General features: G+C 49.7%; 1 protein-coding gene across 3 annotated transcripts; it reads left to right on the forward strand.

Moving 5' to 3' along the window:
• Positions 1-2,486: 2,486 nt before the first annotated feature.
• Positions 2,487-12,214, forward strand: LOC101838215 (aspartyl aminopeptidase). 3 transcript variants are annotated; one of them, XM_005070471.4, is made up of 15 exons: positions 2,487-2,607; positions 3,162-3,255; positions 3,338-3,426; positions 3,523-3,636; positions 3,879-4,004; positions 4,180-4,310; positions 4,467-4,542; positions 4,653-4,760; positions 5,822-5,899; positions 6,736-6,819; positions 7,729-7,889; positions 8,265-8,304; positions 8,401-8,502; positions 11,305-11,472; positions 12,072-12,214. In XM_005070471.4, exons 1-15 carry the CDS (start codon positions 2,602-2,604, stop codon positions 12,120-12,122), a joined length of 1,428 nt encoding a protein of 475 aa, XP_005070528.1. In that variant the 5' UTR covers positions 2,487-2,601; the 3' UTR covers positions 12,123-12,214. The 3 variants fall into 3 exon arrangements, with proteins under 3 accessions (XP_005070528.1, XP_012969098.1, XP_012969097.1); XM_013113644.3 differs by having other exon boundaries at positions 2,570-2,707; XM_013113643.3 differs by lacking the exon at positions 2,487-2,607 and adding an exon at positions 2,633-2,771.
• The last annotated feature ends 508 nt before the right edge of the window (positions 12,215-12,722 follow it).

Raw genomic sequence — 12,722 nt, forward strand, 5'->3', positions numbered from 1 at the left:
GTGAGTGTGGGTGGAACACTGAGCTAGACCAGTTAATGAGAAATGACTGCCAGATTTCCAAGGATTTGGTGGTCCTGCTGTTAAATGCAGCAATCATTAAAACATTATAGAATATAGATGTTTAATTAAACAATTTATATTGCAGAGATAGTAAAAATGTAAAACTATCAGTTTTCCAACTATTTTACTGCATTTTAAAATTTCTGCTGTAGAGGTTATTTAAGCCCAGTGTATCTGTCTGGCAGAAACACACACAGTGGCTTGCTTCTGCACATTTCTTCCCAACTCTGTGCTTGGTGACATCATGTTCATAGCTTGAAAGCAGCCATATGGAATATTTACATTGCAGAACATTGAATATAAAGACAAGTATCACCCCAAGCCTTTTCCAATGTTTTGCATTGTCAACCATTTACATATTTGTTAATCTTACCAAATGAAAATGGCACATTATCTTAAACTTGCATCTCCTTGGGTGACATGAGATTGGGTCTTTCATAGGTCATGCCTAGCAGTTTAATAATATCTTTCATTCTCATAAATATACATTAAAATATGCTTATAGCTCCTGCTAAGTTAGTATACAGGACTCACCACAAATACTTAGTTGGATTCAAGGATGCTAAACCCACTCACATGGAGGACTGTCTGCACCCTGTTTCAGATCTCAGCAGCTAAGAAAATAGCCCCTCTCACAAGGAACCAGACTCTTAGAATATGCTTCTCGTGTTCCACTCAGCACTGAACTTCATATATAAAGATACTTCTTTTTTTTTTTTTTTTTGGTTTTTCAAGACAGGGTTTCTCTGTATTGTTTTGGAGGCTGTCCTGGAACTTGCTCTGTAGACCAGGCTAGCCTCGAACTCACAGAGATCCGCCTGCCTCTGCCTCCCGAGTGCTGGGATTAAAGGTGTGCACCACCAACACCCGGCTATAAAGATACTTCTATCGTTATTAACTGTATTAATTGTATAACTCAGAAGGGGATGCAGTGATGTTCAAACAAGAGATAAGAATTACACAGTTGTAGTCTGCAACTCACTGAATGGATCTTGAAACTGCCCCATTTTGAAGTAAGGGTAGAAGGACCCTTCTGGAAACTCTCCCCACCCCTGATCATTCCCATCCAGATGTCCCCAAAGACCTGTGATCTCTGGAAAGATTATTACACCCTTAGTAGTTGGGCTCTGTATTGAACCTCAGAGCCACTAAGTCCTGATCCATCGATGCAGCCAGGCAAGTGGATGAGTTTAAGATTGCTACACAACACTCTTGACATGGAGATAAAATATTGGAATTGCCTCCAAGAGTACATGAAATCTGCTCCCCCCATTGTTTTAGGAAGTAGAAAGGGTCGGTAGTGGTAGCATAAGTCTGTAGTCCCAACAACTGGGAAGTTGAGGCAGGATTGCCATGGATTTGAGGCTAGCCTGGGCTACATAGTGTGTTCCAGAAAAGCCTGAACTAGAGTGAAACCCTGTCTAAAAGAAAGAAAAAAAAGCATGGATATTAAAATTAAATCCCCAGGCCAACTAAACAGTGTGCGATCCTGAAGAGGCCACTGACTTTTGTGTCCCTCAGGGGCCTACTGAATAGCATAACAATCAACCAAAAAATGATAGAAAGACCTACGAAGCTCGTAGCAGTTGTTTTAGGCTTCTGCAAACAAATTCATGGAGTCCAAAGCCCAGCTGTGTCATTTGTAACTAGGGACAGGTAATCTCACTGTTAGTTCATCTAGAAAATGCTGACAGTAAAATCACTCGGATAGGAAAACTATGAGAATTAGATGCGATAACACGCTTATCATAACAGAAGCTCACGGTGCCCCAGGAACATTAACCATGCTACTCCTATTACAGGGGTGGCTGTGCAGAGCCCTCTTTATTGTACCTCGGGGACCCACAGGTCAGCGACTGTGCTAACACCTCCTGGATGCTAGAGGACGCTGCTGCCGCAGTGTGCGGTGCCTGTCTAGGATGCTCCAGGAGCTGAACCCCAGGCGTCAGCTTCAAGGCTGCTGACAAAGGGCAGAGCGGACAGCGCCAGTAGAACTCTGCCCGCTGGAAGCCGGGCGAGAGGCTCAGCAGGGGCGGGGCCTGCCAAGGTAGGCCAGATGGGGCGGAGCTAGGGGAGCGGCGGGGGCAGGACCTGGAGGCGTAGGCCTGACGGGGCGGAGCTAGAGGAGTATTGGGGCGGGGCGCGACCTGACTGGGGCTGAGTCGTCCACGTGATTAGAACGCGGCCTGATTGGGGGGCGGGGCGAGAGGCGGGAGCGGAACCGGAACGCGTCCTGACAGGGGAGTAGCGAGGGCGGAGCGCGGCCTGACTGGAGCGGAGCAGTCCACGTGGTTAGAACGAGGCCTGACGGGAACTGAGCGAGAAGTGAGGGCGGGGGGAGGAACCCGACCGCGGCCTGAAAGGGGCGGAGCTCGCGGAGCCGCGGGGGCGGGGCGAGGCCTGGTAGAGGCGGAGACCCGGTGCGGCCCGGCGAGAGGCGGAGCACGCAGCTAGGCGAGGGCGAGGCCTGATCGGGGAGGGAGGAGCGGAGAGGCCGGGGCGGGGCGAAGGCCGATCCCTTGAGAAGAGCGTGGTGGGGCTATGCAGGTGGGTGGCCGCCGCCAGCTCCGCAGCCCGCCGCGCGCCCTTTCGAAGCTGAGCGGAACGAGCTGAACGCGGCGCTGAGACGGGCGTACTCCGGTTCCCAGTAAAACTGAAACCCCCCGCGGGGCCGGAAAGGGTGTCCAGTGACTGACTGGGTGGGAGGACAGGTGAAGGAGTGCTTTGATTCCGGAGACGGTGGCGGCGCGCCGGCTAGTGGCGTTTTCCAGATTTGAGGGCCGCTCCGGAGCTGGAGTTTCAGTTCGACTAGGGACTTCCTGGCTGGGCAGGACGCGGGCTGGGACTTAGGGGGGCGGACCCTTCGGGTCCAGCTGCTCGAGGGGCGGAACTGGCTGGAAGTCCTGCTGCGCCGGGGCTGAACCTTTGAGCACTGAGCGGTCGAGCCAGGAATCTGGATCTGTCGCTAGGAAAAGGGACAGCGGAAGCAGAGATCTGAGCCTTGGAGCTGTCATTTCTGGGGGGGGGGCTGGATCCTGGAAGCTAGGGTGAAAAGAGAGTCCTAGACCTGGTAGCCACTTGAGTGCTGCCTCCTCCCGTAGGTGGCCATGAACGGCAGGGCCCGGAAAGAGGCAATCCAGGCCACAGCGAGGGAGCTCCTCAAGTTCGTGAACCGGAGTCCCTCTCCCTTCCACGGTAGGTGATCTGGGTTAGGGAGGCTAGGGATGGGAGTGACCTGACCAACTTCCGTTGCTATGAGAGAGCCCTTTCTTTACAGTTGTGGCTGAGTGTCGCAGCCGCCTCCTCCAGGCTGGCTTCCGTGAACTCAAGGAAACAGAGGGCTGGGATATTTTACCAGAAAACAAGGTACTAGGGATAGTTTGGGGGTAGAGGCTGTTTCAGAGTCCTGTGTTCCACGTGGTTAAGCAACTCACATCCCTGCCTTTCAATTCTGTCTTCCAGTACTTCCTAACCAGAAACTCCTCCACCATCATTGCTTTTGCTGTGGGGGGCCAGTATGTTCCTGGCAATGGCTTCAGCCTCATTGGGGCCCACACGGACAGTCCCTGCCTTCGGGTAAGGAGTTAGGGCTCTGCTGGACTGAGGGAGGTGTGGAGGCATAGTGAAGAGATTGAGAAGGTACAGTTTGGAACGCCCTCTCCCCAGGTACAGGAAAGAAGGTAGACCACCCCGTGCCCTCACGCATTTTCCACAGTGAACTGATGTGATATTTGCACCCTTTAACTTGTCAGTTGCCTGAGTCTCACCTCCAGATGTTGCCATCCAGACGTTCTCTTTCTTCTCATGTCTGTGCTCAGGTCAAGCGCAAATCTCGACGAAGCCAGGTGGGCTACCACCAGGTCGGTGTAGAGACCTATGGTGGTGGGATCTGGAGCACGTGGTTTGACCGGGACCTGACCTTGGCTGGACGAGTCATTATCAAGGTGGTATAGAGGGGCTAGGAACTGGGGATGTTCTTACTTCAGCAGCCTGAAGATTGAATGTCACATTCCTTCAGGGTACCAGTGAAGAGTCTTCATGGTCATTCTGGGTTTGGTGAGGGATTTAGTCAGTTGGATTTGGGCGGTGCCCAGTTCTGACCTGGCCAGTTGGCCACAGTGCCCTACCTCAGGTCGGCTGGAGCAGAGACTTGTGCATGTGGAGCGGCCCATTCTGCGCATCCCACACCTGGCCATCCACCTGCAGAGAAACATCAACGAGAACTTTGGGCCCAATACAGAGATGCACCTGTGAGTCTACCTCAAGGGCTGTGATGGCTGTGAGGGGTGGGATATGGCACCGGGTGACTTTTGGAGTCTAGTTTCTATCCACTGTCTGCTTGGGGAGTGGGCTGGAAATTAGAGGACAAGGAGAGGCCTAAGTTCAAACAACCCATTTCCCCACAGAGTGCCTATTCTTGCCACAGCAGTTCAGGAAGAACTGGAGAAAGGGACTCCTGAACCAGGGCCTGTCAGCGCTGCTGTAAGAAACTCCCCTACTCCTAGGAGGGTGGGTGAGTGGGAGCAGGCCAGTCCCCTAGGAAGGGGCAAAGGGACGAGCACGCCATCCTCCCAACATCATCTGCCTTACAGGACGAACGACATCACTCAGTCCTCATGTCCCTGCTCTGTACCCAGCTGGGGCTGAGTCCTGAGAACATCATGGAGATGGAGCTCTGCCTGGCAGACACCCAGCCTGCAGTAAGGATTTTGTGGGTGGGGTCCTCCAGGGTCCCAGCCAACCACAGCATATCCCCTGAAGCACTTAGCCCCTCTGTTAGTCTATTCCTTTTTCTTTCTAGTAGATTCTACTTTTTCTCCTTTCACTAGTTCCCAGATAAGCAGAACATCTCCCCCCAAGACACCCCAATGGGAACTTGATTAGGGTGTGGGCCTTTCACAGATCCTGCAGCTCAGTGGGCGGAACTGGGTGGAAGTCCTGGTGCCCTAGGACCAAACCTTTGAGAACAAAGCCAGGAATCCAGATCTTTCTCTAGGGAAAGGGGAAGAAGCAGAGGCCTGAGTGTTGGAGCTCTCATTTCTAGGAGGGCTGAATCCTCACAGTGTGTGAGGTGTGAAGTGAGGTCCAGTTTCTGCTGTTTGTGATCCCTGCTTGCTTTGACCTGCGGTGGCTCTGAGCCTCTGAGAGCCAGAGGCCTGATGCCTCCCAGCTGCTAATGTAGAGAACTGCTAAATCTTTGGATCCTCTGTCCTAAGTTTCTATTAGCCAATTTCTTCCTTTTACTTAGCATTTTGTTTGGAATTTTTTGTTTTTGTTTTTGTTCTTTTTTTTTCTGAGGCAGTGTTTCTCTGTGTAGCCCTGGCTGTCCTAGAACCTGCTCTGTAGACCAGGCTGGCCTTGAACTCAGATCTGCCTGCCTTGCCTCCTGAGTACTGGGATTAAAGATGTGTGCCACTACCAGCCTGATTTTGTGTATGTGTGTGAGTGTGTGTATGTGTGTGTGTGTGTGAAAGAGAGAAAGAGAGAGAGAGAGGGAGGGAGAGAGAGAGAGAGAGAGAGAGAGAGAGAGAGAGAGAGAGAGAGAGAGAGAGAGAGAGAGAGAGAGCGCACTTAGCCCTCCCTTCACCTGTCCCACTGGTAGATGCTGTAGGTCACCCTTTCCTGGCCTTCATTCTAAACTGAACATCAAGAATAGTTTCTTAAGCCAACCGTCAGGAGTAGTTGCTCTGGCCCTTGGCAACAGGAGAAATGGGTGAGGCGCCTGGGCACTTAGGTCATGGTGTTGGTCCTGCCCTTCTAGGTCCTGGGTGGAGCCTATGAAGAGTTCATCTTTGCTCCTCGTCTGGACAATCTGCACAGCTGCTTCTGTGCCCTGCAGGTGAGGCGCCAGAGCACTCCAGGCAGCGCATACCCACGAGAGGTGGGGAGCTAAGAGTTGAGATGGGAAGCTTACCTCAAGTCCCTGGGAAGGGCCCAAATGCTGCAGTCTTGGCATCACTGTTTCTGTGCTGGTCTGAGACCAGGAGCTGAAGTATGGGAAAGCTGTCAGGTGTGCCATGATGTCTTCTACTCCAGTCTGCTACTTCCTTTAGATTAACGATCTCTGCCTGAAAAGAAGTCCTTGCCACCACGGAAAACAGTCTCTCACTTCCTTGTGCTTCCCTCCCTCTGCCTCTGACTTGAGTCTCCTCTCAGCTTTCTTTGTGTTCCTTGGGACCTCAGTAGGGCGGTCTGGACCATCTTCATGGTCTCCACCTTGTCTCTACCCCAGTCAGGCACTCCTCAACCTCCTGCCCTTTGCCCTTCCCTGCCTGGCTTCTGGTTGGAGATAGGCTCTGGGTAGTTACTGTAGACCTGGAGTCCTTGTCTGCTTCTGAGCCACGCAGCTGGGTTCGTGGCCATCTCTAGAGCTGTTGCTAATGGAAGCCCATTAATTTGCATGATCTTCATAATCAACCTCCCAGGATTTTCATCTTTTTTCTGTCTTCAACAATGTCCTCCTGCTTTCTGCAAGGGAAGGTGTGAGAGCCAAGTAGCCAGAGGTGGACTCACCTATCCCATTAGAAAGTCTCCACTGCCAGGCCCTAAGAGAAAGGCTGCTGGAAGCCACGCCCACTTCCCTGTCAGGGCAGCATGCCGTTCCCAGATGCTGGCAGACTAAGCTGTAAGAAGTGAAGGGGCAAGGATGGTGACCCTGCCTCCTTCTCCTCCCAGGCTTTGATTGACTCCTGTGCAGCCCCTTCCTCCCTGGCCAGGGAGCCACATGTGCGCATGATCACACTCTACGACAATGAAGAGGTATGTGGAGGGCTCTGGGCAGAGGTCTCTGTGGAGTCTTTAGTAACTTCCTGGTGACAACACTCAGAGTGAGTCAGGGCCATCGTAGAGGCCCTAAAGATGGGGGAGGGAGAGCTGCCAGTGTGTCTGTGGCATGCGTTGGTCCCTTCTGGTTCTACACAGATCTGCTTCTAACTGCATTCCACGTCCCTATTCTCTGTGCTCCTTGCTGCGTCCCTACCCCAAGGGCAGGAGCATCCTTTCAGCTGTGTGTTTGGCTGCAACCTGATGCTGTAGTGGAGCTCGACAGAAAGCTAGTTCTCTCTTACATAGCTCCCTAGGTCAGTTAGCAGTGAGGAGAGGTCTTTTGTCTGCTACTCTGGGTGTTTGGCTGTTCCATCTCTGGCCATCTTGTCTACACCCAGTCAGCAATAAAGGAGAGGGCTGAGAGAGTAGATGCTTGTGTCTTTAAGAGTGTGGTTCGGAAGTGAAATTCATTATTACTTACACTCACAGAAGACTGGGAATGATGTCTCTGGCTGGATAGTTAATTGTGTAGCTACAGTTTGAGTCTTCTGTTAGGATAGATATCATGGGTAGTTAACAGTGTCTGTCACATGCGTCAAGGGAAATGACCCAGTGTGCTGCGACACTTGCTGAGTCCTGGATGTAAGTGTTGGGGACCAGTGTGGAAGCCCCATCAGTAGGTGCTATTTCTAGCCCATAAATGACTGGGAATTAGTCTGGCCCCAGTCCACTGTCAGATGGTCAGTGATGACCTGGGTGGGCATAGGAAAGTTTCTAAGGATACCAATCCCACCAAGTGACTCATGAGGGTCCTGGGCTATTCTGAACATGGGGCTCCTATTACTGGCCTTCATATCCAGGCCCATGATCTGATTCCCAGAGTAAAGTGTCTGCCGTCCCCAGGTGGGGTCAGAAAGTGCTCAAGGAGCACAGTCTCTGCTGACGGAGCTGGTACTACGGCGAATCTCAGCCACACCTCAGCGCCTGACCGCCTTCGAGGAAGCCATACCTAAGTCCTTCATGATCAGTGCAGACATGGCCCACGCTGTGCACCCAAACTATGTGTGAGTCTTTGTACCAGACAATACTCACTGCTAGAGACCCAAGCATAGCCCACTTACAGGCTGGCCCCTGGCCCTGCCTCTTTCTCCATCTCCTGGGTGGTTCCGGGGTCTTCCTTTTGATTGTTCTAAGGCCAAACTTAGTGAAAGTCGTGTGTTGCCTAAGCCAGGTACATGTGTTAGATAAGCTTTGTCTATAACCTTGTTTCCTTTCATGGCTAGAATATGCCTGAATGTTTATTTTGAATGCCCTTGTGGGCCTACAGGGCTGGGCAGGAAAGAATGCCATGGCCCGTCAGCGCTGTCTGCCTTGGAGGGGGGGTAGATGTGACAGGCCCCACTACAGTGCGCTGTCCTGACCTTTGCCACCTCTCACAGGGACAAGCATGAAGAAAACCACCGGCCCTTGTTCCACAAGGTAAGGTGCTTCTTAAGGATGTGGTGGCCTGGCTGACTGCAGCCTATGTGGTTCCCCCTGGGCCGCAAGTCATCTCTGTCCCCTTGACTTTTGCAGGGTCCTGTGATCAAGGTGAACAGCAAACAGCGCTATGCCTCTAATGCAGTGTCAGAGGCTCTGATTCGAGAGGTGGCCAGCCAAGTTGGGGTGCCCCTGCAGGTGAATGTGTGTCTTTTCTGGGACCGCTTGGTGTGGGGAGCAGGATGAAGCCATAAACTGATGTGCACCCAATGAGTGGGGAGCACAGTGGATGGGCTTTAGTAGAAGGAGACCCAGTAAATGAGATCAGGGCTTTTGGGTACAGAGCCAGGTGCATTGCTGGTTTAATGTGGTGACTTTAGCCTGGTTTGCTGAGCTGTCTGGGTTTTAGTGTCCCTCATCTGTAAATGGAGGTGATAATGATCCCTGCACTGCTGGGATCACCAGCTCTGGTGGAGGCAGGACTAGACAAGGGCTGTTTTTGCTTCATCGTCTCCCATCTTGCCTCGTGTAATGCCAGATCATTCTAGAGAGGCCTTTGGGAGGAAGTGAGAGCTAGCCACTGAGAAAGGAGGAATCTGGGAAGGTCCAGGCAAGAACATCTCAGCCAGAGGGAATGAATAGAAAGATCTGCAGGGGGAATGGCAATGCCTAGTAGTGCAGAGAAGGCCAGGGCTGAGAGCAGGTAGGGTAACAGGAAGCTCACCTAGGCCAGTTTGCTTCTGAGGCCTTGGAAGAGCATTTCTATTCTAAGGTATTGTGAAGACATTGTGGAATTTTTCCTAATAGTTTCCCACAGAAGCAGGGCATGTATACTTCAGAAAATTAAAATGAAAAAATAAAAATTGAACCAAGTATGGTAGCACACATTTGTAACCCTAGTTCATAGAAAGTAGTGGCAGAAGGATCGGGAATTTAAGGTCATCCTCAGCCACATAGCAAGTTCAAGACCAGCTTGAGCTTCATGAGACTTTGTTTTAAAAAACATGTCCTACCAGGCAGTGGTGGTGCACACCTTTAATCCCAGCTTTCAGGAGGCAAAGGTAGTCAGCTTTCTGACTTAAGTAGATCTCTGTGAGTTCCAGGATAGCCAGGGCTACACAGAGAAGTCCTATCTTCAAAACATAAAACAACAACAATCCCAGAGGGCCCAGCATAGTGGTGAATGCCTTTAACCTCAGCATTCTACTTGTGAGGCAGAGGCAAATGGAGCTCCTTGAGTTTGACCCTGATCTACATAGTGAGTTCTAGATCAGCTAGGGATACATATTTGAGACCCTGTCTCAAAAGAAAAAAGTATCACTAGAGTTTTATATATTCTTGCAGATTTGTCCTGTGCATTTATTTTAAACTTTGTAAAATTAAATCACTGGATACATTTGTTACCTCTTCAAACACTGACTGGACAGTAGCTATACAAGCAGTAAGCTCCCCTTTTAGCACTGATTGGTAATCCTTGCATGATCTGCAATTTATATTAGAACTTACTGACAACACCTGCCCCTCATTCTTTCAACCTTCCCATTCTGTGAGGTAAAACCTGTCCCCAACCTGTCCCCATTGTCCAGGCTCCAAATGCTACACAGAGAAACACTGTTTCGAAAAACAAAAACAAAACAAAACAACCTCCCCGCAAAAAAAAGGGAAATGAAAAAATGAGGTTGAGGCTGAAATTTCTTACTGTGCCAAAAAGCAAGGTAACTTTCAAGAGTTATGTCGCAGGGCATAGGAAAGGACTCTCACTGGTCAAAGCCATGACAATTTGAGCATCATGTATTATAATTCTGTGGATAGTATTCAATCAGTGAACACTCACAATTTTGATAGTAAAAAAGGCAAAGCAAAGACTAATTTGTAATGACATTTGGGATAAAACTTCACCTTGAAAAAGGATATTAAAGAGAAAGAATGAGCAATTATCTTGTTTTCCTGCAAACAATCATCTTTAAAAATTTCATGTGTTAGTCGGGCGTTGGTGGTGCACGCCTTTAATCCCAGCACTCAGGAGGCAGAGGCAGGCAGATCTCTGTGAATTTGAGGCCAGGTTGGTCTACAGAGTGAGTTCCAGGACAGCTTCCAAAACAATACAGAGAAACCCTGTCTTGAAAAACAAAAAAAATTGTGTGTGTGTGTGTGTGTGTGTGTGTGTGTGTGTGTGTGTGTGTGTGTACATGTGCACATGCATGTGCTGTGGTGGCTCATGTGTCAAAGGACAACTTGCAGGAATGAATTCTCTCATTCCACCATGTAGGTCCCAAGCATCAAACTCAGGTTGCTAGGCCTTGTAGCAGGTGATTTTACCCACTGGGCCATTTTGATTGGCTTTTATTTTATAGTTCTGTTTTACACTTTAAAATATTAACATCTAGCATCATATTACAATTTCCTTGTTTTTTGTTTGTTTGTTTTTTCAAGACAGGATTTCCTTGTGTATCTTTTGAACCTGTCCTGGAACTGGCTCTTGTAGACTAAGCTGGTCTCAAACTCACAGAGATCTACCTGCCTCTGCCTCCCAAGTGCTGGGATTAAAGGCCGTACTACCACCGCCTGGCATGATTTCCTTGTTATTTTAAGATAGGGTCTTACATAGCCCATGCCAGCTTCAAATTCATTGTATAGCCAGAATACACCTTAAACTGCTGATCCCTCCACCTCCCAAGGCTTGGAATTACAAGTGTGCACAACTGTGCCTAGAGTATGCACTGTAGAGGATCAACCCAGGGCTTCATGCATGTATGGAAACACTCAACCAAGTGAGCCACACCCTCAACCCAGCAGGATTTTTTAAAACATTAAAAGCTACCGAGTGTTTTTCTTTGTGTATTAAGGGTTCAGATTGGGTGTGAAAGTAACAAAACGGTGTTTTTAAACACTTGAAGACAAAGAACTAGATCATTTTCCAGCCCTGAGGCCCTGAGGTAGCTTCCTTCTTGATCTTAATGAGCTTAGTGTTTAGCTTATGACCTCTCCTCCTCTCTCCAGGACCTCATGGTCCGGAATGACTCCCCCTGTGGTACCACCATTGGACCTATCTTGGCTTCTCGACTGGGGCTTCGGGTGCTGGACTTAGGTAGCCCCCAACTGGCCATGCACTCTATTCGGGAGACAGCCTGTACTACTGGAGTTCTCCAGACCCTCACCCTTTTCAAGGTAACTCCCACCTGACTCTCCTCTCCATCATTAAGTGGCTAGCCTTGATGTTGTGGCTGTTTGCTGTGGTGCTATTTGTTATGTAGAAAAACAAGGGCCCTTGTATCACTCTCAGAAAGTAAGTGATAAATAGTCTCCAAGAAGTCAGTGTTTGTTTTGGTTCACAATTTTACAGGCTTTATTCCATGCCCGGTTGGCTTGTTAATTTGAGGCCTGTGGTGAGAACATGTGGTAGAGGAATCTGCTCCCCTGAGTTGTCAGTGAGGGTGGGGGGAGAAAATGGATCCACTATCCCCTTAAAAGTATGTGTGCTTTATCCCGAGGGACCTAACTTCTTCCCTTCAGGCCCCACCTCTTGGTGGCCACACTACCTCCAAGTAACGCCATGGGCTGGTGACCAAGCCTCCCACACATGGACCTTTAAGACCACTTAACAAGCCATGCCACCCCTCATTTTCAAGGTCTCAGAAAGTGGTTGAGGGATGAGAAGACACCAAGGGTAGAAACCTCGACACTATAGCAGTAGACACTAGACCTGCTATAGCAGTAGAACACCACCACCATCTGGCCACTCACTAATTCCCATTTGCCTCTCCTAGGGCTTCTTTGAGCTGTTCCCCTCTGTAAGCCGCAACCTCGTAGTGGACTGAGGCCTCGTGGCGAGCCTCGTCGTGTTCACCCTGAGACTGAAGGGGAGGATCTCAGCTTGTGATGCTGGCTTATTAAAGTGGATTTTCCTCCAGCTTGTCTTACTTTTTCAGAAGCTACGTGGTGGGGTCCTGGAGCTCTGAAACCAGAGCAGAGGTGAAAGTTGGGGTGCAGCAAAGGATAAATTCCTAGAAATAAAATTAATCAAATGTGTGTGTACTTAAAATGCAGGTAAGTACTGCTAGGCTGTTCCTCCTTGTGTCTCACCTGAGCCACAAGCTCCTGTGTACGAGGACAGCACACCACTTCTTTTTATTTTATTTTATTTTATTTTAGATTTGAGTGTTTTGCCTGCATGTGGGGGAGGGAGGTGGGTACCACATGTGTGCCTGGTGCCCATAGAGACCAGAAGAAGTACTGGTTCTTCTGACTGTAGTTGAGACAGCATGTGGATGCTGGGAGCTAACCCAGGCCCTCTGCAAGAATAACACGTGTATAGACACAGCCATCCTTCCAGTCCCAGCTTCACACTTTTCAAGGCACTTTCATTCATCGTGATTTTGATCTCCCAGACTTTTAAGAGGTTAGGATATGGGGTTGGA

This window comes from Mesocricetus auratus, unplaced genomic scaffold (assembly GCF_017639785.1).
Source record: "Mesocricetus auratus isolate SY011 unplaced genomic scaffold, BCM_Maur_2.0 Super-Scaffold_100010, whole genome shotgun sequence".
NCBI lineage: Eukaryota > Metazoa > Chordata > Mammalia > Rodentia > Cricetidae > Mesocricetus > Mesocricetus auratus.